General features: G+C 37.0%; 2 protein-coding genes across 3 annotated transcripts in view; both read right to left on the bottom strand.

The window, feature by feature from the left end:
* Nucleotides 1-970: 970 nt before the first annotated feature.
* On the bottom strand, nucleotides 971-17,159 carry ap5z1 (adaptor related protein complex 5 subunit zeta 1). 2 transcript variants are annotated; one of them, XM_049475499.1, is made up of 18 exons: nucleotides 16,974-17,159; nucleotides 15,592-15,732; nucleotides 14,391-14,577; nucleotides 14,160-14,304; nucleotides 13,919-14,031; nucleotides 12,751-12,919; nucleotides 12,068-12,109; nucleotides 10,782-10,922; nucleotides 10,641-10,678; nucleotides 8,014-8,176; nucleotides 6,952-7,130; nucleotides 6,713-6,855; nucleotides 5,710-5,862; nucleotides 5,363-5,474; nucleotides 5,168-5,265; nucleotides 3,630-3,762; nucleotides 3,314-3,528; nucleotides 971-1,393 (listed from the first exon to the last, which is right to left on the bottom strand). In XM_049475499.1, the coding sequence occupies exons 1-18, from the start codon at nucleotides 17,012-17,014 to the stop codon at nucleotides 1,123-1,125; spliced, it is 2,484 nt and encodes an 827-aa protein (XP_049331456.1). In that variant the 5' UTR covers nucleotides 17,015-17,159; the 3' UTR covers nucleotides 971-1,122. The 2 variants fall into 2 exon arrangements, with proteins under 2 accessions (XP_049331456.1, XP_007247877.3); XM_007247815.4 differs by lacking the exon at nucleotides 12,068-12,109.
* A 1,732-nt stretch (nucleotides 17,160-18,891) lies between these two features.
* Nucleotides 18,892-26,684, bottom strand: part of foxk1 (forkhead box K1) — a 39,147-nt gene continuing 31,354 nt past the window's right edge. Inside the window, exon 9 of the mRNA XM_007247819.4 lies at nucleotides 18,892-25,335. Within this exon, the coding sequence (XP_007247881.3) occupies nucleotides 25,136-25,335 (200 nt within the window). The 3' untranslated portion in view covers nucleotides 18,892-25,135. The remainder of the gene's footprint in view (nucleotides 25,336-26,684) is intronic.

A 26,684-nucleotide genomic window follows, 5' to 3' on the forward strand; every position in this document is an offset into this window, starting at 1 on the left:
GGCTACCGTTGTCAGGAGCCTCGCGGAGTAATACGTACTTGCTGTGCTTCAACATAATATTATGGTCTGTCGGAGCGTTGCGGCTACCGTTGTCAGGAGCGTCGCGGAGTAATACGTAAGTTACTTGCTGTGCTTGTTGATTTATTGCTCAGAGATGTTGTTATTTTTCACAGATATTGTGAAGGATTTATTGCTCAGAGTTATTGTTACTGATATAAATAAAGTTTCATTTAGTGCGCCTTATAATCCAGTGCGCCTTGTGTATGGACTAACACTAAAAATAGACCGTTCACTCATCGTGCGCCTTATAATACGGTGCGCCTTATAATCCGAAAAATACGGTAATGAGATTACGTTACTCACTTGAAGTAATGTAACTGATTACGTTACAAATTACATTTTGAGTGATGTAATCAGTAATCTGTAAGGGATTACATTTTAAAAGTAACCTTCCCAACACTGTCTGGCACAAACTACTAGCTGATAGTGCCCTGGGTTAGCGGAACACTTAGGTATCCTCAATGTAGCACTATCGGGCGGCATTTACTAGCGCTAACCACTTCTAACCGCGGCTAGCGCTGCTGCTAACCTTGCTAAAATACTGGAAACCTAAGCTTATTGTAAATAAATGAAAGTGCTTTACTCAAGGAGAGAAATCTGTGTAGATTAACATTCAACACTCGTTTGACTTTAAAAGAAAGTAGAATTACATTTTTTTTTTTTATTATTATTTTTTTTTTTACTAGGGACCCCCAAAGTGGCGAAACCTGCTAAATTAGAAGGGAAACATGGCGACACCCTTGTTCTTTTCTATTGTCTTTTCTTATGTATAAAAATAGACCAAAAAATAAACGTTCATTGATAGTGCGCCTTATAATACGGAGCACCTCATAGTCCGTAAAATACAGTAATTAACTTTTTAAATGTACAGTGCAGTTAAAAACTCAATAAACTCAGGCACACTCACTCATCCTGCAGTGTAAAGTTTTACTGTGATCATGATTGAGTTTGATTGCATTCATAGTTACTCACTACAATCAGCATGTCTGCTGTGGAGTCTCTGGCCCGGTCCAGCTCCGGTCAGCACGAGGCTGAGTGAGTTCTGAGACGAGTGTGATGAGTCTATGCAGGCAGGAAGCTGGACTGGTTGTGCAGCAGGCCACTGATGGCCCTCATGCGCTGGGGCAGGCCAGTGTTCGTGTCCCTGTGCCAGCGGGGGCTCTCGCCCCGTGCAGAGGGGGCCAGCACAAACTGAGCGACGTTGGGGAGTTTGAGCAGGTTGATGAGCTCGTGGGCTCGGGTGATGATCTCCTCACTGTCCTCCTCGCTGAAGCACGCGGTTACGGGTCCACTGCGGGCAAACGAGCGCATCTTAGACAGCAGGAGAGAAGCTCTGAGAAACAAAGAGAGAAAGAGAGAGAGAGAGAGAGAGAGAGAGAGAGAGGATTCTGGGGTTAGACTGATGATGATCTGAGATATGGAACTCCTGACTGACAGTGTGATTTAGTATTATTCCATATGTATCTGGTATTTCCAATTGCTGAAATCAATAACAAATACTATATAAATTATGGAGGGGAAGTTTTTAAATATGATGAAAAATGTATTTTTAAATTTGAAATGTTATGATTTCCATTTTATTAATACCAATAATAAATACCAATTGCTAAATTATTACCAAACTATTATTAAACATTCATTAAAATGTTTGTCAGACAATATCAATCACAATTGCAGAGCATTTTCTTCACAGTATTTTGTTAAAAGAGAAAATATCAGCACAATATCAAATATTATAAAAAAATATATATATTTATATAGAGAGAGAGATCATGTGGTAACTTACGGAGCTTAGAAGCTGAATTTTGATCTGACAAATGTACCTTTTTTTTCTTTTTGATCACCTTGAAATATTTTAGATCGTAGTTAATACATTGGCATTTTAACGATGCATTTTCTTTTATTTGTGAGATGGTGAAATGTAGGGATTATTAAACATAACTAAATTAGCTTATTTTAAATTGTGTTTTTTCAACAGCCGATTGCACAATCTCAACACAAAAAAGGCATTGGAAAAAAATTATATTTATATATTTTTAATTACATCATTAGAATATGATAGAATTAATTTTATTTGATTCTTAAATATACAAAATCGAAGATTAAAACACTAGTGTCAGCTTTTACAGTTTAAGTATGCTACTGGGTCTTTTTTAATACCTGCAGGTACAATGATTACACTGACATGCTCACCTGTGCTCCTGTGTTCTCTTCTTGTTCAGGCAAAGGGTCCAATCTCTGTTTTGGCTTACCTTAAATAGTGCCTGAGCAAAATAGGGCATGCTCAGTAGGCCCTGTTTTGGGCCATGGCATTTAGAATGGAGTTCTTTGGGATTCATTAGGTTTTAATTATTCTTCTCTTTTCTTTTGTCTATGTTTATTTTATGGGGTTGTGGCCTACGGTGTGTACAATAACTAATTTGAATTTTTTTATTATTTTTTTTTTTTTCAATTCTCTGTGTATTTGATTTATGGTTTGTTAGTTTATATGTGTGCTACTGCAGTTTGCCATCACTTTTTCTATAACCCACTACCTTTTTGAGGCACAACTACCCTCACCCGTAAGCAAGGTGTGACAGTCAGTTAATAAAAATCAATAAAACACTTGTGTTAAAGGAGAACGCCGGTGTAAAGTGGACCTTTGTTATAGTAAAACATGATAAAAAGTACTTACCTTTGATGAATAGCTCACCTCCGTTTTCCCACAGCGTTCTGAGATCCAGAAATTTTAACAGTTTGTCCAAACTCCCTTCAAACTGGGTGACACGGGGCATAATTTGCCCCAATAAATCGCTTTTTACACCGTTATCCAACTCAAAGTAGCTCACAAAGTACCTCACATGTCTGTCATTATCAGTACAATGATGGCGGCGCTCGGAGCTGAAGCTAGCATTATGGGATGTAAACAGTGTTTTTTAATAAGCTTCTTGTGCACTTTTAAGTTATTAATGCCTCATTTTAAATGTCAGGACTTTGCGGATTCTAGCAAGGAGGTGTGGAGCTACTTTGAGCTGGATAACGGTGAAAAAACAATTTATCAGGGCAAATTATGCCCCGTGTCACCCAGTTTGAAGGGAGTTTGGACAAACTGTTAAAATTTCAAGATCTCGGAACGCTGTGGGAGAACGGAGGTGTGCTATTCAACAAAGGTAAGTACTTTTTATCATGTTTTACTACAACAAAAGTACATTTTACACCAGAGTTCTCCTTTAAGTAGGTGTGAGTAACAAATAAAGGGTTAAAGCAGCTTTACCGAGGGATGAGGTCCTGACTGCGGGAGGCCAGTTTGGCCAGTGCGGTCATCAGCACGGTGAGGAGATGTGGAGAGTAGGTTGGGGGGTTGGCAGACTGACGCACTTGCGTGATCTCAAACAGCACCGCCTCCAGACCCTCAAAAAAGGAGGTGATCAGCTCCACGGTACAGCGAGGATCGAACGCCACCGACAGATACTCTCCTATTACCCACACCTGCATTTACACAGTACACACACACACACAGTACACACCATCAAACACCAGAGAACGGTTAACCTGCAGGACTGTTGAGCAGATCTGGAGTCAGCACTCACCACATGCGTGTAGAAGTGCTCTTTACTGTAGATGCTGGTCGTGGTGCTGGCAAAGTCCAGCAGCTCCTTGTACTGATCCACAATCAGCGGAGGGTGCAGCTTACACAGGGTCTGCAGGTGCATGCTGAACACTCTGCAGAGAATATTCAGCACTTAGAGAACCAAAAAAACTGAGCATGTCACAAATCAGTAGCAGTCAAAAGGTTTAGAACACTCCCGTTTTTCCCTTTATTTTTTTGCCATTTAAGCCCTTCAGGTCTAGTTAATGACCGGAAATTTAGTGCACACAATTTTTTTCCAGTAAACAGTCCTTTCCTTTAAGGAAAACAAATTAACTAAAAGCTGAATTTTAGCCAAAAAAAAGGAAGAAAAAAAAAAACTATTAGAATATTGGAAAATAAAACCTTAAAAAACATACAGCTCTGGAAAAAAATAAGAGACCATTTAAAATGTTTCTTTGATTTTACAAAATTAAAAACCACTGAAATATAATCAAGAGGAAGATGGATGATCACAAGCCATCAGGAGTGGCAGAAGTGGCATAAAGTTATCCAAAAGCAGTGTGTAAGACTGATGGAGGAGAACATGCCAATATGCATGAAAACCAGGGTTATTTTTACCAAATACTGATTTCTACACTCTTAAAACTTTACGAATATATACTTGTTTGCATCTATTTGGTCATTTGGCTTATTTCTCATTTTCTGCAAGTAAATGCTCTAAATGACAATATTTCTTTTGGAATTTGGGAGAAATTGTGTCCATAGTTTATAGAATAAACAATAAAAATGTTCATTTTACTCAAACAAATACCTATAAATAGCAAATTCAGAGAAACTGATTCAGAAACTGTCTCTTAATTTTTCTAGAGCTGTATATGTATTTTATATGTTGTTTAAAAAAAGGGGTAATTTTAGCAAACAATTTATTTGATAAGAGTTTTATAGCTGGTAAATAACAATGAAAATAAATTGTTCTTTGGAAATAGATTTTAAAAATTGTAAAATTCTAAAGCCTTTGGTTACTGCAGCATTTCCATTTCACACTTACACAAAGCACATTCACACTTTCACCAAAATAACTAGAAAAAGACACAGAAAACTTTGTAACTATTAAATGTCTTTTCTAAGAGAAATTACAGATGAAGCCAGAGAGCAGTGAGTACTGTTTCCTACACCTTCAAAAGACTTTAGGAAACTGGAGAAAACTGCTACAGGAAGATGTCTGGCTGACCCACATGGAAACAGCTTTAGTCTTTAGCTCAGCTTAACACTGCACTACGTCTCAGTTTTATTACATTACATTAGGCAGATGCTTTTGTCCAAAGCGACTTGATGTACATTTTGTAATAAAATAAATAGAAGTTCAAGGTAATAAAACATTTTAGACAGGGCCTAAATGAGGCCAAAGGGAAAAAGTGGGATAGAGGAGGGAAGAATTAGAGGTCTGACAGGAGAAGTGATGTAATAAAGTAATTGGTAAAATGATAATATAATACAACAAAAAACAGGGGTGTTCTAAAAAGCATATAAACCAACCTCTGCACTTCAGTGCTGAAGTTCTTTATGTTGTAAAGAAGGCTGCTTCTCTCCAGCAAGACCATCAAAAACTGGCTTATAAGTTTCTCATCAGCCATCTGAAATCACATATAACAAAAATACACAGTCAGAGATCAGAAAGGGTGAAACGTCACAGGAAAGAAACTAATGTGAGGTCACTGCTGAGGTTATTACCTTTGTGACTGTGTTAAAGTAGACGTGTAACAGCACTGGAACAATCTGGGCACAGTGCACCACTCGTGGACTCTCCACCATGCCCTCCAGAGCCTTGTGTAGGGTATTCAACCTATAAAAAACAGCACCAAGCAGTCAGCGTGCAGTAGAGCATAGATCAGACCCAAAAAATCCAGCCCAACCCTACCTGAGCCTGCGCATGTTCCTTCTGAGCTCAACCAATAAACTGTTATTATGACCTAAATCATGATTTTGGATGACCCTATTTTAAATACTTACATTTAGTAGACATATTTTGCATTTTACATTCAGTTTGAGGAGTAATTTCTTAACCGAGCAGTCATCACCTGTCAATAGTGTCTCCAGTGCCAGACTCAGGTCTGAGGATGTAGAGGAAGAGCCCTCTGTAAGAAGGTTGGCGGAAGGCGTCTAAAGAAGCAGTGATCTTGGAGCCCTGCTGATCCCACACAGCACGATCCTGAACTGGGTAACATGCAGACCTGCAGCAGGAACACACACATGCTTTGGTTAACCTCAACGCCGAGTGGTAAAGCCACTATGCCTCTATGATTGGGAGATCGCTGGTTCGAATCCCAGTGATGCAGCTTGCCATCAGCTGAGAGAGCACAACTGGCCTTGCTCTCTCTGGGTGGGTAGATGGCAGTCTCTCCCCTCATCACTCCTAGGGTGATGTCGATCAGCACAAGGCGTCTGTGAGCTGATGTATCGGAACCAAGTCGCTGTGCTTTCCTCTAAGCGTACTGTTTCAAGTGTGATGCTAGTCGACAATGCTGCATCAGCAAAAAGTTTGTTTGTTTGTGTTTTGTGCCATATCAGCAACATATCAGCTATTTTATGGCATCGACAATGTACGTGACTTGATCATCACAGACTTAAATCAGTTTCTTCATATGAAGGACTTCCAGAAAATTAAGTATTTCAGCTGTTCTTTCAGTTCTTTCATATTTCATATTTGTAACCCTTTAAAAGTTTTTTCTGATGGTTAAAAGTGAGATGCAGTCTGCTAAGATGTGGTGGCTGACTTCACATGTGCTAGTGTTTACTCTCATTGTGTTGTTGCATCACTACTGATGTGGCATATACAGCTGCTGAGTAGCAGCTGAATTTGTGGGACAATTGGCCACATAAATTGGGGAGAAAAATGGAAGAAAAAAAAAAAAAAATGGGAGAAATACTTTATCTTCTGGAACAATTTCAGGAGTGCAAACACTTTTGGACATAATCATAGGTGTTGCCGTCACATCATGAGGAATAGAAAAAGAGCCACTATCACTATAGCAAATCTTAGTAACTTAATATAGTATTAAGTTACCTATTAAACTAACCAACCTGTGCTGGAGATCCAGTGCAGCAGCCAGGCACGGCAGATCCAGCAGCGTGTGGAGAAGCTCGATCGCAGTCTCAGGAGCCAAAAGAGAGGGCAGGAGCTCTACATACTCAGAAATCAGACCCGGGCTGTTCCAGGCCAGGAACTGGTGGAGGAACAACAATGAGGAAAGTAAAGCCGTGAACAACACTCCACTCTAACAGTCTGAGATATCTCTGTTTTAATAGAGAAAAAAGCTCACCTTGAGCAGGTTGGGGAAGCTGTGTCTATAAATGGCTACTTTCTCCTGCAGGACCGTCACGTTTCGGAGGCAGAACTGAACAAACTCGAAGGCCAGCATCGGCTCGTTAAAGAGCTCGGCTGGGAAGCGGCTGAAGAGATGGCAGAAAACGGCCTCGGAATCAACAGCAGCCATCTCACCTAAATATTGGCGAAAAAAAACATACACGATCAATGTTTTAGTTGCATTAATTATTTAAAAAGAGCTCACAAAAAAAAACCCAGTAAGTTTGTAAGTTAGTAAGTAAGGGCCAATATTTAAGAACCCAGTTTTATATCTCTCTTTCAAATGTTTAATAATTTAACATGCTTAATATAAAAATTTTTTTACCAAAAACAGTCGCAGTGTATAGTGATTTACAGATGAGAACTAAAAGGACAAACTACTCTTCAGACTTCTAATGTGTTTTTTTTTTTTACCAATATACTGTACTTTCCCACTATAAGGCGCACTCTATTATAAGGCACATTATGCGACACTAGTAAGGAACCAGGATGTCGTCATATTTTCTTTTCCAATTTAGCATGTTTCCCCACTGGATGTTAATCTACACAGATTTCTTTGCTGAAAAATGTTTATTTGGGTGAGTAAAGCCCTTCTGTTTATTTACAGTAAGCTTAGATTTCCAGATTTACACTAAAGCTGCAGCAATAGCGACTAAATGCTTAGAGGCTAACGCTAATACTGCTGGAGTAGTAAACCCAAACTCCTGTATAACGAGTGGCTTTACTGCTCCTTACAACCTAACGATAAAATTTATACATAAAACGCACCAGATTATAAGGCCCACTGACGATTTTGGTGAAAATTATAGGATTTTAAGTGCATTTTAGTGTGAAAAATACAGTAACTGCAGAACATTAGAGACGGCTTTAGTTCTACACTTTCTTTAGGAAGAAATAATTACTAAAATGGATTAAAGGGTTACCAAAATACTGTGAACTTTAAAACATTAATTATGGTAATTGTTTCCTTATGCTAAGCCTGTGTTCATTTGTTTTAGGAAGGCTGTAGGACACTCACTGTGGTTGAGGTAGAACTGAGCGATGGGCAGCAGGGCTCGTGCAGAGCCCAGATCAGCACTCAGCCTGCCGTACAGGGCTTTAATACAGGGGAAGGCACGGTACACATAGGAGGCATCCTCAGTACAGATAATGTCCATTATGGCCACTGACTCCACAAGGCACTGCACAAAGAAAACAACAACACTGTTTACACATAGTATAAGTAACCAAACAATTAATCATACAACTGTCTTCTGTATTTATTTTATTTATTTAAGTGTTCTAGATTTATGTTGCACATCAGCACTTTGCTATTAAACTAGTTCATGCAGAAGCGCAAAACTTATTATTTTAAACGTTTTTACAGCTCCCTCATCTGCTGACTCACCACAGATTCCTCCTTCAGAAGAAGTCTGCTGGCTATTCCAGCTGAGAACAGTCTGAGTTTCTCAACCAGCAGACCGAAAAAGCATTTCTTCAACTGATCTAGTGGGTGGGGCTCTGGTGAGGGGTGGTGCCAGGGTGTTCAATGCAGGTTTCCTTATTGTGATGTCAAAGGGCACATCCAAGCAGTTCAAAGTAGCATATGCTTTCTGACACCAAACTCTTACAGCTAATTTATAGAAAACGGATGGATGGGTGGATTTTTTCATGCTTGGAGTGTTTAAAAGGGTCAGTTGAGACCCATGTGGTAATACAAAAGCATGCATAAATTAGTTTTGTATGACCCGCCCTCTTTAAGCTTACTGCATAGTGAATTAAAAATGTATTTTTAATCATATAATGAGGCTTTACTTTAAAATAAAGTATTTTCTAAACATTACAAATCATCTTGCACACTGAAGACACTTTAAAGTGTTAAAATTATAAATGAATATTACTATTATAGTGCCCTGCTATTTATATGTATATATATATATATATGTATATATATATATATATACAGTTGAGGACGATATTATTAGCCCCCTTACAAAATAGTCCTTGTTTTCTAAGGATTTTCCAAGTGATATTAACCAGAGCAAAATAAACTAAACACAGCTTTTTTTAGACATCGTAGTTTTATTTTGGATGCTTACACTATATTGTATTCCACTCAGAAATGAAGATATTCCACAAAACACAAAAACTATCAGGGTCAAAATTATTAGCCCCCCACATCCTAATAGTTAATTGTGTATCATTTTTGCTGGATTACTGCCTGCAGACGTTTGTTGTAGTTTACAACAAGTCTCTCACACTTCATTTGAGGAATCCTGGCCCATTCTTCTTTGGCAAATCTCTCAAGTTCCTCTAGATTCGATGGTTGTCTTGCATGAACATTTTTCTTTAGGTCACCCCACAGATTTTCTATTGGATTTAAGTCAGGGCTTTGTGCAGGCCATTCAATGACATTCACTTTGGTCATCTGGAGATAGTTCTTCACCAGGAGGGATGTGTGTTTAGGATCATTGTCATGTTGGAAAATGAAGTGACGTCTCAGACCCAGTTTCACAGCTGACTGCTTAAGGTTCTCTTTCAAAATAGTCACATATTTTTCTTTATTCATGATTCCATCCACCTTGACAAGATTTCCAGTTCCAGATGCACTGAAGCATCCCCATAGCATAATACTCCCACCACCATGCTTCACTGTGGGGATGGTGTTCTTTGGGTTGAATGCCTGTCCTTTTTTTCTCCAAACATAAGCAGTGTCCCTGTGGCCAAAGAGCTCTAGTTTAGTCTCATCAGACCATAAGACACGCTTCCAGTATGAATAATTTTTCTCCAGGTTGTCCCGAGCATACTTAAGTCTTGCTTGAAGGTGCCGCTTCCTCAAAAGTGGAGTTTTTCTTGGTCTGCACGCTCGCAGGTCATTCCTGTGCAGAGCTCTAGTGATGGTCTTCTTAGAGACTATGATTCCTGATGTGGCCAAGTCATTTGCCAGTGCCTTGGAAGTTAATCTGGGGTCTCTAGACACATTTCTCACTAGTATTCTTTCCAGTCTCTCTGAAATCTTTCTCTTTCTACCTCTGCCAGGCTTGTTCTGCACTGTGTTGCTGTCTTTGAATCTCTGAATGATGCCTCTCACTCCAGTTCTTGACACTTGGAAACGCTTGGATATCTTTGTATATCCCTCTCCTGCTTTGTGTGCATCAATAATTCTTTTTCTCAGGTCCAAACTGATTTCCTTTGTTTTTGGCATGTTGCTTCCTCAACTGCCAGCTCCATAATGAGGCTTTATACCATGTTTTAACTTAAATGAGTTAATTAACTTAACTTAATTGAGTGCAGTCATCTGTTTCACCTGATCACCTTTATGCACATCACCTGAGAAGGTAAAGCACATCACTGCACAAAAGTGGCTTGTGTGATGACTTAATAAATGTTAATTTCTTAAAGGGGGCTAATAATAATGTCCCTGGTCATTTTAGCTTATTCTTACATAATAATATTTTGGTGCACAAATATAAATATTTTGGTCCTTCTAATGAAAAATTGTATGTTCAGAAATGCTCTGTTAGAACTGCCTTGCTCTGCTAAAAAGGATCTTGCCAGAATCTTGAGGAGACTTAAAATTTCATAGGGGGGCTAATAATATCGTCCTCAACTATATATATATATATATACTAAAAAGTGAAAGCCTGGTGCTGTGGTGTTGCTTACTGCTTTCTGCAGCTCTGCATCGGTTCTCTTCAGGGCCTCTGTAATCAAACATCACATCATTCATCACAGTGTAATTTCACAGATCAGACTCTGGCATAACTACAGGATGAGCTGTGTGATGAGAGAGGTTGTTTAACTCACTCCGGTCGCTCTGCTCGATCAGACGGTGGCAGTACTCAAAGGCTTTCTCTCTGAGACGCTCCTTTGGGGGAAGGAGACGGCTGGACGAGGAGGTGGCCGAAACCATGGACATCACCGAGCTGTCCACTTCAGACCTGTCATCTGGACCAACAGCAGAGTACAACCCAATACATCACTGCTTATAACCACTAACACTGTTCTTACCATAATCACACAGGAAGATCCACAGCTAGACTAGAACAGAACAGAATAGAATTAGCAGTAGAGTCAATTTGCCATGCCCTGAGATCACAAGACACTGGATTTAAATGGATGAAGTGCAGCCCTTAGTAATTCGCTGATTGTGGTGCTTGCTTGATTTACTGGAGGAAAACCAAGGGTTAATCATACAGCACAGACAAGGACTGAATGTGAGTAGAATATGGATGCCCAATCCTGCGCCAACTACCAGAATTAACTACCAGAGTTTATAGCTGCAGTCATAATCTAACACACCATGTCTTAAAGGAACACGAGTCAATGATTTACAAGTCTCTGTCCTTTTTAAATTTTCATATAAAAGTCTCATTCCATCTTTTTTTTAATTCATTTTAAACAGTCTAGTTGTGGTCTCTAGTAAGAATGAATGCCATGTGAGAAAAAAAGTGCTCTGGTGTTTCTGTATAACCCTGCTTTAGTTCACTAAATTAGTGGTCTCTGAAGAAGGACAGGTTTTCAGCTCTTGCTCATAAATATTCATACATGCAAATATATTGCCTCTGATTGGCTAACAGCACTGCAGCAGAGAACGCCTACCTGCCTTCCCCCACAGTCATTTTTGCAGCTCTAAAACTCAAAGGACTAAATGTTTTCAGAGATACAGCCTTAGTTATAAAGATATAGCACTGAGTGCTAGGTAAAGTTAACTAATAAACTTCGCTTAACACAACATTGTTTCAGGGAACAGAAGGTGGGACTGGGGTGGAGTAATAGGGTGTTAAGAAGAGGGAGTGGAGGATTGGGGAGTTGAGTAGATAATGTGAAAGAATAGGGGCACAGAGGAGATGTTTAATGTTCTACAAACTTGTCAGTTTTCAATTGGTCAGAAAAGTCAGAGAAATTGTCCAATGCTCCTTTAAAACACTGGTTAAGAGCCTATAAGACCCTGATTAGTTGGATCAGGTGTATCAGTTTAGGACTGGAACTAAACTCTGCAGGAGCAGGATTGGGCAGCCAAGATGTGGACAGAAAGAAATTCATGTTGTGGGTTTTAGTCAGTCGAACCAAACTTGCAGCTTGCAGCTTACCTTGGTGTGGCGTTTGAATGACTTGTGTTCTTTTTAGCTGAGCTAGCAAAAGTGAAAATCCAATCCTCAGTTATTTACATGCCATAAAGGGCACTGAAAACTAGCAATGTAGGTTTTCTGTTAATAACTTGTACAATACCATTTAAAAGTTTGGACACACCTCTTCACATGTGTTTTCTTTCTTTCTATATATTTTTTACATTGTAGTTTTAACATTGAAAACTATATTAAAGCTATACAGGAACACATGCTGAATTATTTAGTAACAAAAAAGTGTCAAACAAATCAGAATATTTTTTATACTTCAGATTCTTCTAAGTAGCACATTTATCTTTGAGGATAGATCTGCACACACTTGGTATTTTAATCTCTGTGTTTTCGTGTTTTTAGTTGCTGCTTTACCTTCATCTCAGTTGATCAGGTTTAGATCAGGGGATTGTGGAGGACAAACACTTTTTTACTGTTTAATATGTAATTCTATATGTTTTTGTGTCTTTAATATTGATCTACAATGTAGAAAATAAATTAACTAAAGAAACAAAGAAAAACACTGAATGAGAAGGTGTGTCTGAACTTTAGACTGGTACTGTATATCAGATTCAACCTAGTTGGAGGATGTATCAGGAACAGCAATCAAATACTATGCTGGGTATGAAGGTAGGCAAGTTGATTTTCATTAATACCTGATTCTGTATTAGACGTTCCTTCTGCATCATAGGTGAGCAGCCACTTCCTGATCATAGAAAAAGTGTACATGTTCATCCACTGGTCTTCAGTGTAGCTCTGCCCCACACACAGCACAGTGAAGAAGTCTCCAGCCACGGCTCCATCCACTTCAATCATTAGAGCCGGCTGGAGGAAAGAGGAATCAAATAAACAAACTGTGATACTCAACTGGTTTTGTTCTATAATCTTCATATGAAGTTCAGTCCAAGTATAAAGTTAAGTCACTACTGCATTATCTACATTGTAGGTGCCCATTACATTTAAAAATACAAATGCTGACCTACCATCTTTTAATTAAGATCTAAGAAGACAAACAAAATCAGATTTTTTCTGTCCTTATATGCCATTAGTTTATTTCGCATACAGACACAATCAAAAAAAAAAAATCCAAGAGTACCACTTTACTTACATGCACAGTTCACAACTAAAACTGTGAGTTACATTGTATTGCTGCACAGTACTTATTATTTCAAGGTGCTAGGCCTGATGGATGGGACCTCCCATTTCCAAAGCCGTGCATGCCCTTTACTGGTGGCTAAAATGATTATTTATTAGTGGTGTCAATTTATTACAAAATGTAATCAGATTAATCACAACAATATTCTGTGATTAACTGCGGTTGTAAATAAAATAATGAATGTAAGAAATGTTGAATGCAACTATATTATTGCATACGATAGGATATGGCACAACCCTAACTGAGATATTAAAAAATACAAGAGTTTTATCAGATTTGTAACAAAAGAATGTCTATCAGGATACTAATAAATGTACTCCATATATATCCAGGACTGAAGTAAAATAAAGTATACTGGACAGATATAATCTGTCTCTAGTAGATATATAATATCTAATATATAATTTTGTTGTTGTTGCTAAAACAGCTAAAACATAGTACCATGATGTGATAATTAGGGGTGGGTGATATGCCACAATATTTCAGGGTATAATTTTAATCATGATATTCAAAAATGCTGGTGATATCATTGTGTATGATAAGATATGGTACACCCCTAATACAAGTATGCAGTCTAAATATAGCATAATTTGAAATGAAGTACCTCATTTGACAGGTTACAGTGTTCTAGTGTTTAAAGTGAGAGATCAGGTGTGCTTGTTCTTTACCTGACGTGTTCTGGGACTGGTGAAAAATCCCCCCGAGGACATGGAGGCTCCCTGGTGAACACTGGCATATCTCAGCCAATCAGCCAACTTCCGACTGACCAGATTCACCTGATCTGGGTTCAAAGCATTCATTATTCATTACAGCATAACTTTCCTGTATTTATTTGATTAGTGTATTCAAAGCAGTATGAAAGCTGGGTGCTGTGCGTTTGCCAGCTTCTGCCAGTATGAGCTGACTCACCTTCACTGAGGATCTGCGGAGAGAAGCTGAAGATCTTGGAGAGAATAGGAAGTGTGTGTTTGATAACCTGAGCCTCAGGCTGCCTTGAATCCAGACTCTTCAGTAAATGCTGACAGAGAGGAAGCAGATCCTCCTTGCTTCCAGCCTGAAGAACCAGAAAAGAGCCACAGTTTAATCCAGGTGCCCATCAACACACAGGACATGTGAGAAGGACGGTACCTGGGACAATACCTGGGACAGTATTACACTGGCCATGTAACTGAGTGTCCTGCTGTCCTGGCTGAGCTCTGAGGAGAGGCTGTGTAAACTCAGAGGAAGACTCTCCCTCAGGATGGCAGAGGACAGGATCTGAAACTGCTCAGGACATGACGGGGAGCAGAGCAGGGTCTGGAGCTTCTTACTGAAGTCTGGAGGAAGCCTATTGGTGGTGAACATCAGATCACATGTCTCAGAAGGTCCAGACCAAAAGACCAAACATAGTGAACACAAAAAGGTAAAAATCAATTGGGATATCAATATGAATACCTTAATTCATATATTTTATTTTTAATTAATTTACTTTATCTAGAAACAAATGTACAAATGACAGTAATTACAGACCACAGCAGACTGTTTAAAAAGAATAATGTTAATAGTATTAGTATACTGAATTTATTTAATTATTCAGGAAGTACATACACAGAAAAAAAACATTATGCACTTCAAATTGTTAAGGGTTAAAACAAAAAAAGCACTAAGGCTTATTTCCATTGTGGTCCTCTACACAAAACACCCATAATTAAATGGTAACAATATACAGTAAACGTCAAATGTTGGACACACATTATATTTAGTGGTTTTTCATTATTTTAAAATGCTTCATTTAACTATGAAGAAAAACATATGGAATTATTTAGTAAACAAAAAAAGTGTTAAACAGACCAGAATATGTTTTATATTTTAGATTTTTCTGAATTATATTTTAGATGTTTCTGTTATTTTTCACTAACAGAGCGAGTTGCTGTCATTCCACTGTGTTATAACATCACTGATAGTTGGCTGTGGAATTTTTAGTAGTAATTAGTGAAATTTCACGACTGGACTTGTTTTAAAAGTGCTGCATCCCATCACTGTACCACAGTGCTGGAGTTCACTGAGCTCCTGAGAGCCACCCATTCTCTCACTAATGTTTGTAAAAGCTGTCTGCTGTCTAGTTGTTGCTTTTATACACCTGTGGCCATGGAACTTGTTGGATCCTGAGTTGGGCAATATACTGAATTAAGATTTTATATTCTTTGTATATTCCCTGACACTTCTTCTGCTCTGTCCTGTGCTGTGCTGCTGTAATGTAGTGGGATTAATACAGGATTATCTTACCTTTTCAAAACCATGCTCATCTTCTCATGAACAGAAAACTCTTTACAACTCTTTGTTGTAAATGGCTTAAACTTACGTTCGAACATATTTTGTGGCAGAAACGATCAAATGCAGCCTCTGAAGAGAATCCACTACTTCTCCACCTTCTTTAGGTGATTGGAGGAGATGTTTAGACACGCGCCCGTAAAACCTCTGCAGCTCATCTTCCTGTATTTCTCTGCAAAAAAAAAAAAAAACGTGACATACACAATAGGGGTGGGCAATATTATATCGTATACAATATTTTGTGACACAGAAATATCATGATATTAAAAATCCATATTGTGATAATAGGGATGGTTTGTCTTAAAAGTAGTCTATTATTTACTGTGAAGCTTTAAGTGTATTTATTGTATAATTGTTTTAGTTTGAAAATATTCTGCAATATAATTTGCTGCATGATATTATTTTATGCTATATTATTTATTTTGCCACGTTATGATTATACTGTTATACTATTATACTATATTCCTGAAATGAATTAATTATTTTTCTGTTTTCCTATATCGCCAAGTATATCGTTATCGCAAAAATACCCTGAAATATCCTGATATTATTTTAGAGCCATATCGCCCACCCCTTATACACAACATGAAATGCGTACAGTGATACTACAGTATCAGAGCAGATGAGTGGACACTAAGGCTGGGAAGCTCATTAAATTAATCTGATTAATCAAATTACTGTTTTAATTTAATTTTCAAAATGGGATAATCGAGATTGTACATCTTTATATAAAGAAATTCATTAGATAGTTTGTTTTTCTGTCAAAAACCTAAAGAACAGTGATTTTCATATTCTACACTTTTCCTAAACTGAAATACAAGGATATTTTGATTGCACAGTGTTAATATTACTATTTGTAAAAAATAAACAAATTAATTAAATAAATAAATAAAAAAAAAAAGAAAACGATAGCTTGCTCACCACTTTTAAAATGTGCTGTTTGTTTAAAAAACAAAAAAGAACTTATTATTTGTGTAAGAACTAAATATCTTATAGATAATCGTGCATATATATTTGATAAATATTGCTATTATTATTTTACAACATCGCTCAGCCCTGGTGTACTTCAGCTAGCTTCACATAAATATATAATAATATAAATATAATATAAAAATAAATATAAAATGTAATTACCTGTATAAAAAGTGTTCACCATAGATTACATTACATTTTATAAAGCTTATAGTGATTAAAAACTAGATAGATTTATTTGTCTGGTTACCTTTTCATTTACTCAGCCAGCCCCAGGTAACCAATGTTAATACAGTGTATCTCGTTAAAGAAGTCAGATATCCTCACACTTTTAACAGAATATAAATGAACAGATGATTTAATCTGTGTAGTGAAGTTAGTCTAGGTTAATCCTGGTTAGTGTAATGTAATATCAGCAGTGCTGCTGAATAAACCGCGTACCTGGCCTGTTTAATGAAGCTCTCAGTAGCCGGAGTGAACATGCTGAGGAGAGGGCGCTGTTAAACCCGCACAGATTAATAATATTAATATATAAGAGCTGTTTTAGCTCCACATTTCCTCTCTTCTCCTCCTCCTTCTGCTCTGTTTTCATCCAACTCCGGGAAAGAAGCCACAGTTGTGGGAAAGTCATGTGACTTCCCCGTCAAAATAAAAGTCCGCTTATAAAATAATATATTTAAACAGAAATGTTTTCCCTTTTTTTTCAAATGATTATAGCAGCATGACGACGAGAATGTCAAGAAAGCCTCAATTCCAGTTTCACACGTGTTTAATTTACCTAAAATTTATTAGATTGCTCATTTAACAGAAAACCTCTTAACAGAAATAAATCCTCTGATATTACAGCATTGACATAAAACTCAGTGTAATAATAAAAAAGGTTAGCAATTTAAAGTATCTTTACCCATGCTCTTTATTAAGAAGTCCTGGATCAGAATTCATTGTTAAAGTTACAGCACACAAACTGTATTTTCCAGTAACACTATAGTTTTTGCGTAGATATTAAAGTCAAATCTCTAAAATCCACTGATTTTGACCCAGTATAAAACATGCGGCCATTGGCTGAAATAAATATATTTTTCTTTATAATGTTATTTTTACTTTTGTTTAGGGTTAGTTATATCTCCTGAGTCAAAATATATTTGATAAAATGTTCAGCACAAAACTGTATTTTCCAGCAACACTAGTTTTAGAACAACTTCTTACCTTTTATTTTATCATGTAATTTATTTAATGTGTTTATCAGTTTCAATAAGCTTTTAATTAGTTTTAAACTGTATATATTTCTAAACAATTTCATCGTATTTCATTTACAGACTCAAAATTGTATACTTTTTAGGGGGACTTTTATTTTGACAGAAACTCTCGTCAGGACTGTTCAGTCACGCGGAGGAGGAAACCCACTTCCCGTCAAAATAAAAGCACACTGGTAAAATATAAAATTTTATAAAAAATAATTAATTGACAAATGAAAATGAATTGTGTGTTGTAAGTAACGTAAATTAGCTTACTAATCTAACAGAAAAAGTCTAAATGCTATTTTAATTTTTAGTGTAATAATCAATCTAATAATAAAAATATATCAAATAAATATATAATTATCTTTAGCCACTTTCTTTTTTCACAGCGATGCTGAACTTGTCAAGAGTTAATTCATGAATATCTTGACTCTTAATGTGTTTAAGAGCATCAGTTGTAAAGTTGTGAAGAAGTAGAGTGAATTGTGATTATTAATTCTAATACATATTATGGCAAGAACTAATTAACTTAGTAAAGAAAAAATACTTTTGAGAAATTAAGGTCACTCAATCTGAGACATTTCAAGAACTTTAAAAGTATCCTCAAGTGCAACCACCGCAAAGACTGTTCAAATCACTGATCAAAAACGTCATGACGAAACTGGCTCTCATCAGGACCGTCCCAACAAAGGAGAAGCAAGAGTTACCTTTGTTGTACAGGATAGGTTCATTAGAGTTACCAGCCTCAGAAACCACATTTTGGTTTGTTTAACACAATCAAGTTACTACATAATTATTCCTCATATGTTCCTTCATAGTCTGGATGACTAAAAATATTTATTTACTATGAAGAAAAGAAAAATATTAAATGAGATGTTCAAACTTTTGATTGGTATTGTATATACTGTATATATAAAATTTAAGCATTTAAATATTTTATTTTACACTAAAAATAAAGCAGTTGGACATGGCTCACTAACAATCCTAAAACATTACATGGTTAAGCTATTAAGGAGTCTACTTTAGCAAAAACGATTTTAATTTTTCTAAAAAAAAAAAACTGTCTACAGATTCATTCAGTGCACTCTGGCCTACAGAAATGATGAACCAACAGGGTGCAGTTGACAGCTTAAACCTTTTAATAGGCTGTCGTCACATTTTCAGCTTTCCACAAGGCAGTGAGGGGACAGAGAGTGCTGCACATGTGCACAGAGAAACAGAATACATTAAAACAGCTTTAATGTAATCAGGATGAGGCAATAAACTGAACTTAGAACAGCTATAGAACAGACACAATGCTAGGCAAACAATACAGACAGGTAGGATTGTAGAAGATTAACCTTTCAAATGAAATTACATCAGTGTGGAAAATAAATCAACACCAGGACAGACAGCAGCTGAAGGAGAGAAAGCCCTTTTCAAAGCAGCCAATCTGTATTGAATCAGATTCGGGTTCAGTGGAGGCCAATAAGACATTTTTTTCAAGACGTTGCAACATGATGTGGCTGCGTTCACATTACAAGCATCATTCATTCGCAGCAATGCGACTTATATACTCATGTGACTTATGTTATGTTAAGAGTAAGAAAAACTGGACAACAGCACTGAGTGAGTGAGTTTAATGGTGGGATAGTAAGTTAAAAGAGCTAAAATATTTGGACTTCTTTCTCTATTCCAACACTTGTGTGGCAACCAACCTTTGTATGAAATATATTCTAACCTAATGTATGAACATGGATGGCCACAGGAGGGAGCTGCTGATGCAGTGTCAGAGAAAATTAAATAATTTAAAAACAAAGCGTAAAGAAAACAAGAATGCAAAATAAAAAACCATAACCTTTTTACAGATCCACAAAGCTTTTTAAGTGACAATCCCAGCTGTTGGTCACAGAAAGTTCTTGATAGCTCCTATGATGCTGGAGAAGATTTGAAAGTTAAAGCATGAGCATCAGTTTAAAAGCGTGAACTGGTCAGACAAATGTCAAATACAGCTCTGGAAAAAAAATAAGAGACCACTTAAAATGATGATTTTCATTGATTTTACCAAATTAAAAACCTCTGGAATATAATCAAGAGGAAGATGGATGATCACAAGCCATCAAACCAAGCTGAACTGTTTTTTTTGCAGCAGGAGTGAAGGAATAAAGTTATCCAAAAGCAGTGTGTAAGACTGGTGGAGGAGAACATGCAAAGATGCATGAAAACTATGATTAAAAACCAGGGTTATTCCACCAAATATTGATTTCTTAACTTTTATTTTATGAATATAAACTTGTTTTCTTTGCATTATTTGAGGTCTGAAAGCTCTGCATCTTTTTATTTCAGCCTAATTTTCTGCAAATAAATTGTTTATATGACAATATTTGTATTTGGAATTTGGGAGAAATGTTGTCCGTAGTTTATAGAATAAAACAACAAATGTTCATTTTACTCAAACATATACCTATAAATAGCTAAATCAGAAAAACTGATTCAGAAACTGAAGTGGTCTCTTAATTTTTTTCAGAGCTGTATAGGTCACACTTAAAAAAGGTATTATGAAACATTGCATCCAGCAACTTTTACCCTCAGTTTGAATCTAGTGCAGAACAAACAAAATAGATTCTGATTTTACACAATTTAGCCTGGTAATGTGAACACAGCCCTGCAGGTGGGTTTAGTGTAGAAGCAGCAGTAGCTGTTGCAGTTGAATAGCAGTTGAAACAAAGCCCTCAATAAATGATCAGACTGCTTCAAATATACAAAATCAAGTTTATCTCCGTAAAACAGGCAGTTTCAGCTATTCATTACTGGGCCTTTAATTGTTTTTTTCTTTTATTTTTCCAGAAATAATGAAGGAACCAGCATCCCATGCTCTTGCACCACTTTATATGAGGTTGTGTAATGGAAAAAAAGGTCAGGCAATTATTATTAAATAGATCATGACAATCTTTATAATAGAGGCTTATAAAGACAACATTTTTATTTCAGTTTCAGAGAGTTTCTGAGCTAACACAGGCTGCTTTTGTACACAGTGGGTGAAGATCAAACCCAGAACAACAGAAGTTATAACAGAAGAAGTGAAAGAAAACGTGCATCAGTTCATTAGACTTGATATTTTTTTTTTAAATTATAAAGGTTTTAGTGTATAAACACTTGCATAAGCTAATATGCAAAGAAAAAAAACATAAAACACCAAAAGCACACAAATCGAGTACATCAGATTAGTTGACAAAAATACTTTATATTCATTCACCTTGTACATCGCTGATAGAGACACAGAGACTGATAAAATGTATGCAAAACGGTTTTAGGCAGTGAAAAGTTGAATAAACAGGTTTAAAGAGAAATGAAACGCGACTCTAAAGCAAGCGCTCGTTTCATTCGTTCATTAGATTCCATTCATTTATTTATTTATATATTTATTTGTACTTTCATGTGTACGGAGAGGCGTAAAAACCCCTCCCAGCCCGAATACTTAAATTACAGCTCTTAATGCTTTCCAGCTTCGCCATTCCATGATGGCTGAATCGGAGTTTGAGGTAAATTAATAACTAAACTTAAAATGGAGTTGCAGTGGTTCAAGTGTGTGATTGTTCTCTAATGCAGGTGCAGTTTAGTTATCTAGAGCGTGCAGCATTTTTATACAATACATTAAAAGCTAAAAAAAAAAAGAAGAAGAGGGTAAAAACGACATTAGAAATTATAGAAATTTCTTTACCACTTTCCTCTCGCTCTCTCGACTCACTCCCCCTTCACTATGTACAACGACCGGTCACAACATTACATTAACACCATCTCAGTGTTTTTACGCTCATCGTCACATTGTCTACACTTATTATACCAATGACAATTTAGTTCTGTATCTGTTTCTCTGCATACTTTATTATTATCCTTCTCCTTTCACCCTGTTCCTCAATACTCAGGACTCCACAGGAGAGAAAACCACCACATAACAGGTATCATTATTCTCAGCACTGCAGTGATTTCACAGTGTCCTGTGTGCGGCATCCTGAAGACTGTGATGAAAGACTGGAGAATGCCAAACACTGTAAACTGTGCAGCAACAGATTCTTCAGAGCTTCTATCTCTAACTTTAATGTATCTACAAGGTGGAGGAGCAGCTGTAGGTAGTAGTGTGTAATAAAGTGGAGAACAGTGAGAGATGAATAAACAGTGTTTAAAAACTCCAGCAGCACTGCTGCATCTGATCCAGTCACTGTACCAGCAGCACAACACACACTAACAACTCATACTAATCACACCACCATGCTAATCAGTGCTAATCACTGCAGTACTGATAATGTGAAAATGACGCACCACACAAATATTAATAATAATAATAATAATAGTAATAATAATAATATTAGCTGCTCTGAGGTGGTTTTCTCTCCTGTGGGGTTCTGAGTATTGAAGAACAGGGTGAAAGAAGGAGGATAATAATAAAGTATACAGAGAAACAGATACAGAACTACAGTATGTAATTGTTACCATATAAATCACTTTTATAATAACAATATTAACAAACAATAAGTGTAAAAACAATGAGTTGGTGTTAATGATATGGCTGATCGGAGTATGTAACCCATTACTGTGGGTGCAGGTGCCTTTATGTCGGCAAAGATATTTCGATGTAGCCGTGAAGTTTGCCCCTTTAAGACTGTATTACAGCCTCACTATTATTACTATTATTATTTTTGGTTATGGCAGTGTGATCTCAGTCATTTTATTAATTCATCAATCATCTTCACCACCGCCACCGCCACCACAAGGCTCGGACCAAAAGCCGACCGAAGAGTGACCCGATTTCATAGTTCAACCTGATAGAAAGGATTAAAACAGTGTTCTGTTGTCTTTCTAAGCCTGAATAGGGAGAAATAAAAACTTCAGTGTTCCAACTTCCCAGTAACAAGTTCTAGATCGAGGTTTAAGCTTTACTACGGAACTCCAAGGCACTAATGAGGAGATTATGCATTTGGTCTTTTGCATTGATCTGTCTTTGTTAATATTGCAAGTTATCTGAGGTGCTTCTTTTTCGTATCCATGCTGTGGTCACCAAAACCACCCTGGTAGTGATTGTCTTGAAAACTTCAATCTTCAAGGATTCAAACACTAGAGCTGCGTTCCAAATCCCAGGCTGCAGTCCATGTGGGACGGGTCCCACATATGAAAATGTCCCACATATGGAACAGTCTGATGAGGCTTTATGGTGAAATCACCAAAAAGGTCCCGTCTCTTGCATATGTGGCCTGAAATTTGTGTGCTTTTATTTATTGTATTTTTTTTTTACGAAAATAAATTACGTATAATTATAAAAAAAAACTAACATTTTAAAATGAACTCTGGAGATCTTTAAGTTCAGTTTATTTTTTATTTTTTTTTTACTATATTTGTGTGTTGAATTTTTCCTAACCTTTGCATTGTATGCACTGTGTGCAGAGAATTATGGGTAACTGAGAGCCATGAAGGATACATCAGTCGCGCCCTTGAAATCACTCTCTGCTGTAAATGAAGGGGCCTTCAGCAGCCTAGATTTGGGACGCAGCTTATATTACACATCGTTGCTGTCACCCAAAATCCTGCAAATATCTCCAATATGGCAACTTGGCAGGTGAAGGACAATTACAATCTTTTAACTTTCAAATAAAATATAATGTAAAAAAAATGTAAAAATAAAATTAACTAAAATAAAAAGTTTTAAGTATTCCAAGTCATTTTGGAGCATTTATTTCTATTTGGTCCATTCCTCACAAAACTCTGACATGATATAAAAAACACATGCCAAATTTGAATTATATCAAAAAGTGAAAAACTTGGACCAAGTCTTTTGAATGACAGCAACGAAATCGACTCTTGTTGTTGTTAGTAAAAATATAAAGTTTGAGTAACACTTTTTGAATGTTACCAAAATAAGCTTCTGTGGAAAGAACAATTACAAAGTCTTGAGAACTTTTAGAAAATGTTTAACATTCATTTAGTACGTCCCACTGTCATCATCATCATCATCATCATAGTCATCAACATCATCATAGGGTCACAGAGAAGGCGGACAGTGGAACACTAGCATCTCTGACAATAAATGAATATTAAAAAGGTTACATTCCTGGGTCTTAGAAACAGAAATAAACATATTTGGTTGTCAGTAGCCCCTCTTAATAGTTAAATATGCCAGCAATTACATCTCTGTATTTGCTTGTGGCTGAATTATCATTGAATAACACAAATAATCTAATCAGGTTCTGCAAATCTCAGCCTGAAATACCTGAAATTCTGGCTAAGCACACAGAGGATGGATAGGCTGCTGTCTGTCTGAGCTACATTAAATACAGAATTTCACTTCAAAATTACCATTATTCCTTTTTTTAAACAAAATATCCCAACATATTCGAATTTCGTAAGAGGTGTTTAGGCCAACAAGGGAGCCACAGACCATAAATCCATAAATGAACAAAAGGTACATACATTCATTGAGTTGTTTCTTTTTTAATTCTTGCACTATACACAAACCAATTCAGAAAACTGACATTGTGCTAGACATTTCTCTATATAACAACAGCTAAGCAAGCAAGGTAATAGCCCTCCATAGAAAAATACTTTATACTACCATGTTAAAGCTTCAGCTAGAAAAAGAGAGGGCTTGTTTAAATCCATGTACTAAGTTTTTTAAGAAATCTTTGATTTTTTTTATGTTTTTAGTTATGATAGTAATGATCTAATTTCAGTAGAGATGGTGTTACGTTGATAAAGAATGATAAATAATTCCTCGCTAAGTGACACAGAAAGCTGGGGTAAATCCCAGCTTCCAATGAGCTTAATACATAATGCTTCAATTCTGAGAGAACGATGCTCCCAAATAGAAATATAGCTGCTTAGTTCTTGGTCCCACCCTGACTCAAAGTAAGTACTAGTTCAACTGTACCTTGTGAGGAACTACATGGCAGCACAGGCGCATGCATGCTCTCCGAACTCTCTGAGGGACCAATCCAATCCTCGTAAAAGAAGCCCATGACAATTTAAAAAAAAAAACGTGTCAGCGTTTGCTTTTAAGGCTTATAGGATAATGCATTTTAGCTCACATCTGCCCTTAGTACATACGGTTGATCCTCCTTCTCTTCCTCCTCCTCCTCCTTATTCTTCTTCTTTACCACCTCCTCCTCCTCATCATCATCCTGCTCCTCCTCACGATAGAGACACAATTACGTTACCCGTGGTGGACTTGTTCTCTCACAGAAAAAAAGTTCTTTGTAAAAGAAAAGAAAAGAAAAAAAAAATCATCAAAAACCTTTTCCCCTCAATAACCTTGGCTTGGCACCTTGGGCTAACACTATTGTGGGGGTTCACTTGAAGGTTCCTCTCTTTCGTTTGCTTCTCCACTCACTCACTCACTCAGTCGCTGGGTTCTGGCTTCACCGCGACGATGACGGGCTGGGGGACTGAAGCCACGCCGTCCTCCTCCATCTTGATCCGCTTGGCCTCGGGCTCCCGCGGGCCAGCCTCCTCCATTTCCACACTGGAGGGTCTGTTCACCACCACTGGGGGAGAGGTAGAGGCCTGGGCAGCCAGGATCTGAAGAGGGCTAGTGAGAGCTGAGAGCAGAACAAAGAAAAACAAGGGAGAGGATTACAAACGGCATACACTATATAAGCTCAAGCTGAATCAGAAATAAGACCAGCCCCAGGCTAACCTTAAGGCCACTGTCTGCAGTGTATCAGACAGTACAAAACACAGTACTCGAAAAGCGAGCATCACACTGACAGCGTATATCAAGCTCAACCCTTTTAGCTAAGGTGAAAACAGAAAAATAGCACCTGTCTGTTTATCTTCCATGTTACTGTCGAGGTATAAGCTTCAGTTACCTGATCTTGCTTGGGTAAAAGCCTCCATTATCTGTTATAGATGGGATATGAACTACCATTACCTGTTATAGATGGTGTATAAGCTACTATTACCTGTATTAGTGTGGTATAAGCTTCCATTACCTGTTAGAAGTGAAGTATGAGATTCCATAATGTGTTATCTTAGGGATATAAGCATCCAAAACCAGTTATAGATGGGGTATAAACTTCCATTACCTTTTTATAGATGGTGTATACGATACCTTGACCTGTTATTGACTGTGTACAAGCTACCATTACCTGTTATAGATGGTGTATAAGCTTCCATGACTTGTTATAGATAGGGTATAAGATATATTTACCTGTTATTAATGGGGTATAAGCTACCATTACCTGTTTTAGATGGAGTATAAGCCACCATTACCTGTTATAGATGGGATATAAGCTTCAGTTACCTGTTATAGGTGGGGTATAAGATATGATTACTGGTTATAGATGGTGTATAAGCTTCAGTTACCTGTTATAGGTGGGGTATAATATATGATTACTGGTTATAGATGGGGTATAAGCTTCAGTTACCTGTTATAGGTGTGGTATAAGGTATGATTACTGGTAACAAATGGGTTATAGGCTTTGGTTAGTAGTTATAGATGGGTACAATGTATGATTACTGGTTACAGATGGGATTTAAGCTTCAGTTATATGTTACAGGTGGATTATTAGGTATGATTATTGGTTACAGATGGGATATAAGCTTCCATTACCTGTTTCAAGCTATTATTTGTTTTTCCGTGGGGTATACACCTCCAATATTTTGAATAGGTGTGGTATTAGTCTCCATTACCTGTTACAGGTTGACTTTAAGCTTCCAGTAGCTGTTAAAGGTAAGGTATGCACTTCCATTACCTCTTTTGGTTGGGGTATAATCCTACATTATCTGGTATAGTTGAAGATAAAAACTTTGATTACCTGTCATATGCAGAGTTTAAGTATCTAGTGCTTGTTAATGGTTTGGTATAGGCTTCCATTAACTGCTACAGGTAGAGTTTAAGCTTCTAGTACTCGTTATAGATGGGTATAAGCTTTCATTGCATGTTATA

This window comes from Astyanax mexicanus, chromosome 3, assembly GCF_023375975.1.
Source record: "Astyanax mexicanus isolate ESR-SI-001 chromosome 3, AstMex3_surface, whole genome shotgun sequence".
NCBI classification, from domain to species: domain Eukaryota; kingdom Metazoa; phylum Chordata; class Actinopteri; order Characiformes; family Acestrorhamphidae; genus Astyanax; species Astyanax mexicanus.

Bases quoted from the DNA above. Each gene is read 5' to 3' on its own strand.
- ap5z1 (XM_049475499.1), bottom strand. From the start codon at position 17,014: ATGTTCACTCCGGCTACTGAGAGCTTCATTAAACAGGCCAG. The intron at 14,032-14,159 runs GTGAGTCAGCTC...CTTTGAACCCAG, and splicing joins TCCGCAGATCCTCAGTGAAG to ATCAGGTGAATCTGGTCAGT. The intron at 7,131-8,013 runs GTGAGTGTCCTA...GCCAATATTTAG, and splicing joins TCAGTTCTACCTCAACCACA to GTGAGATGGCTGCTGTTGAT.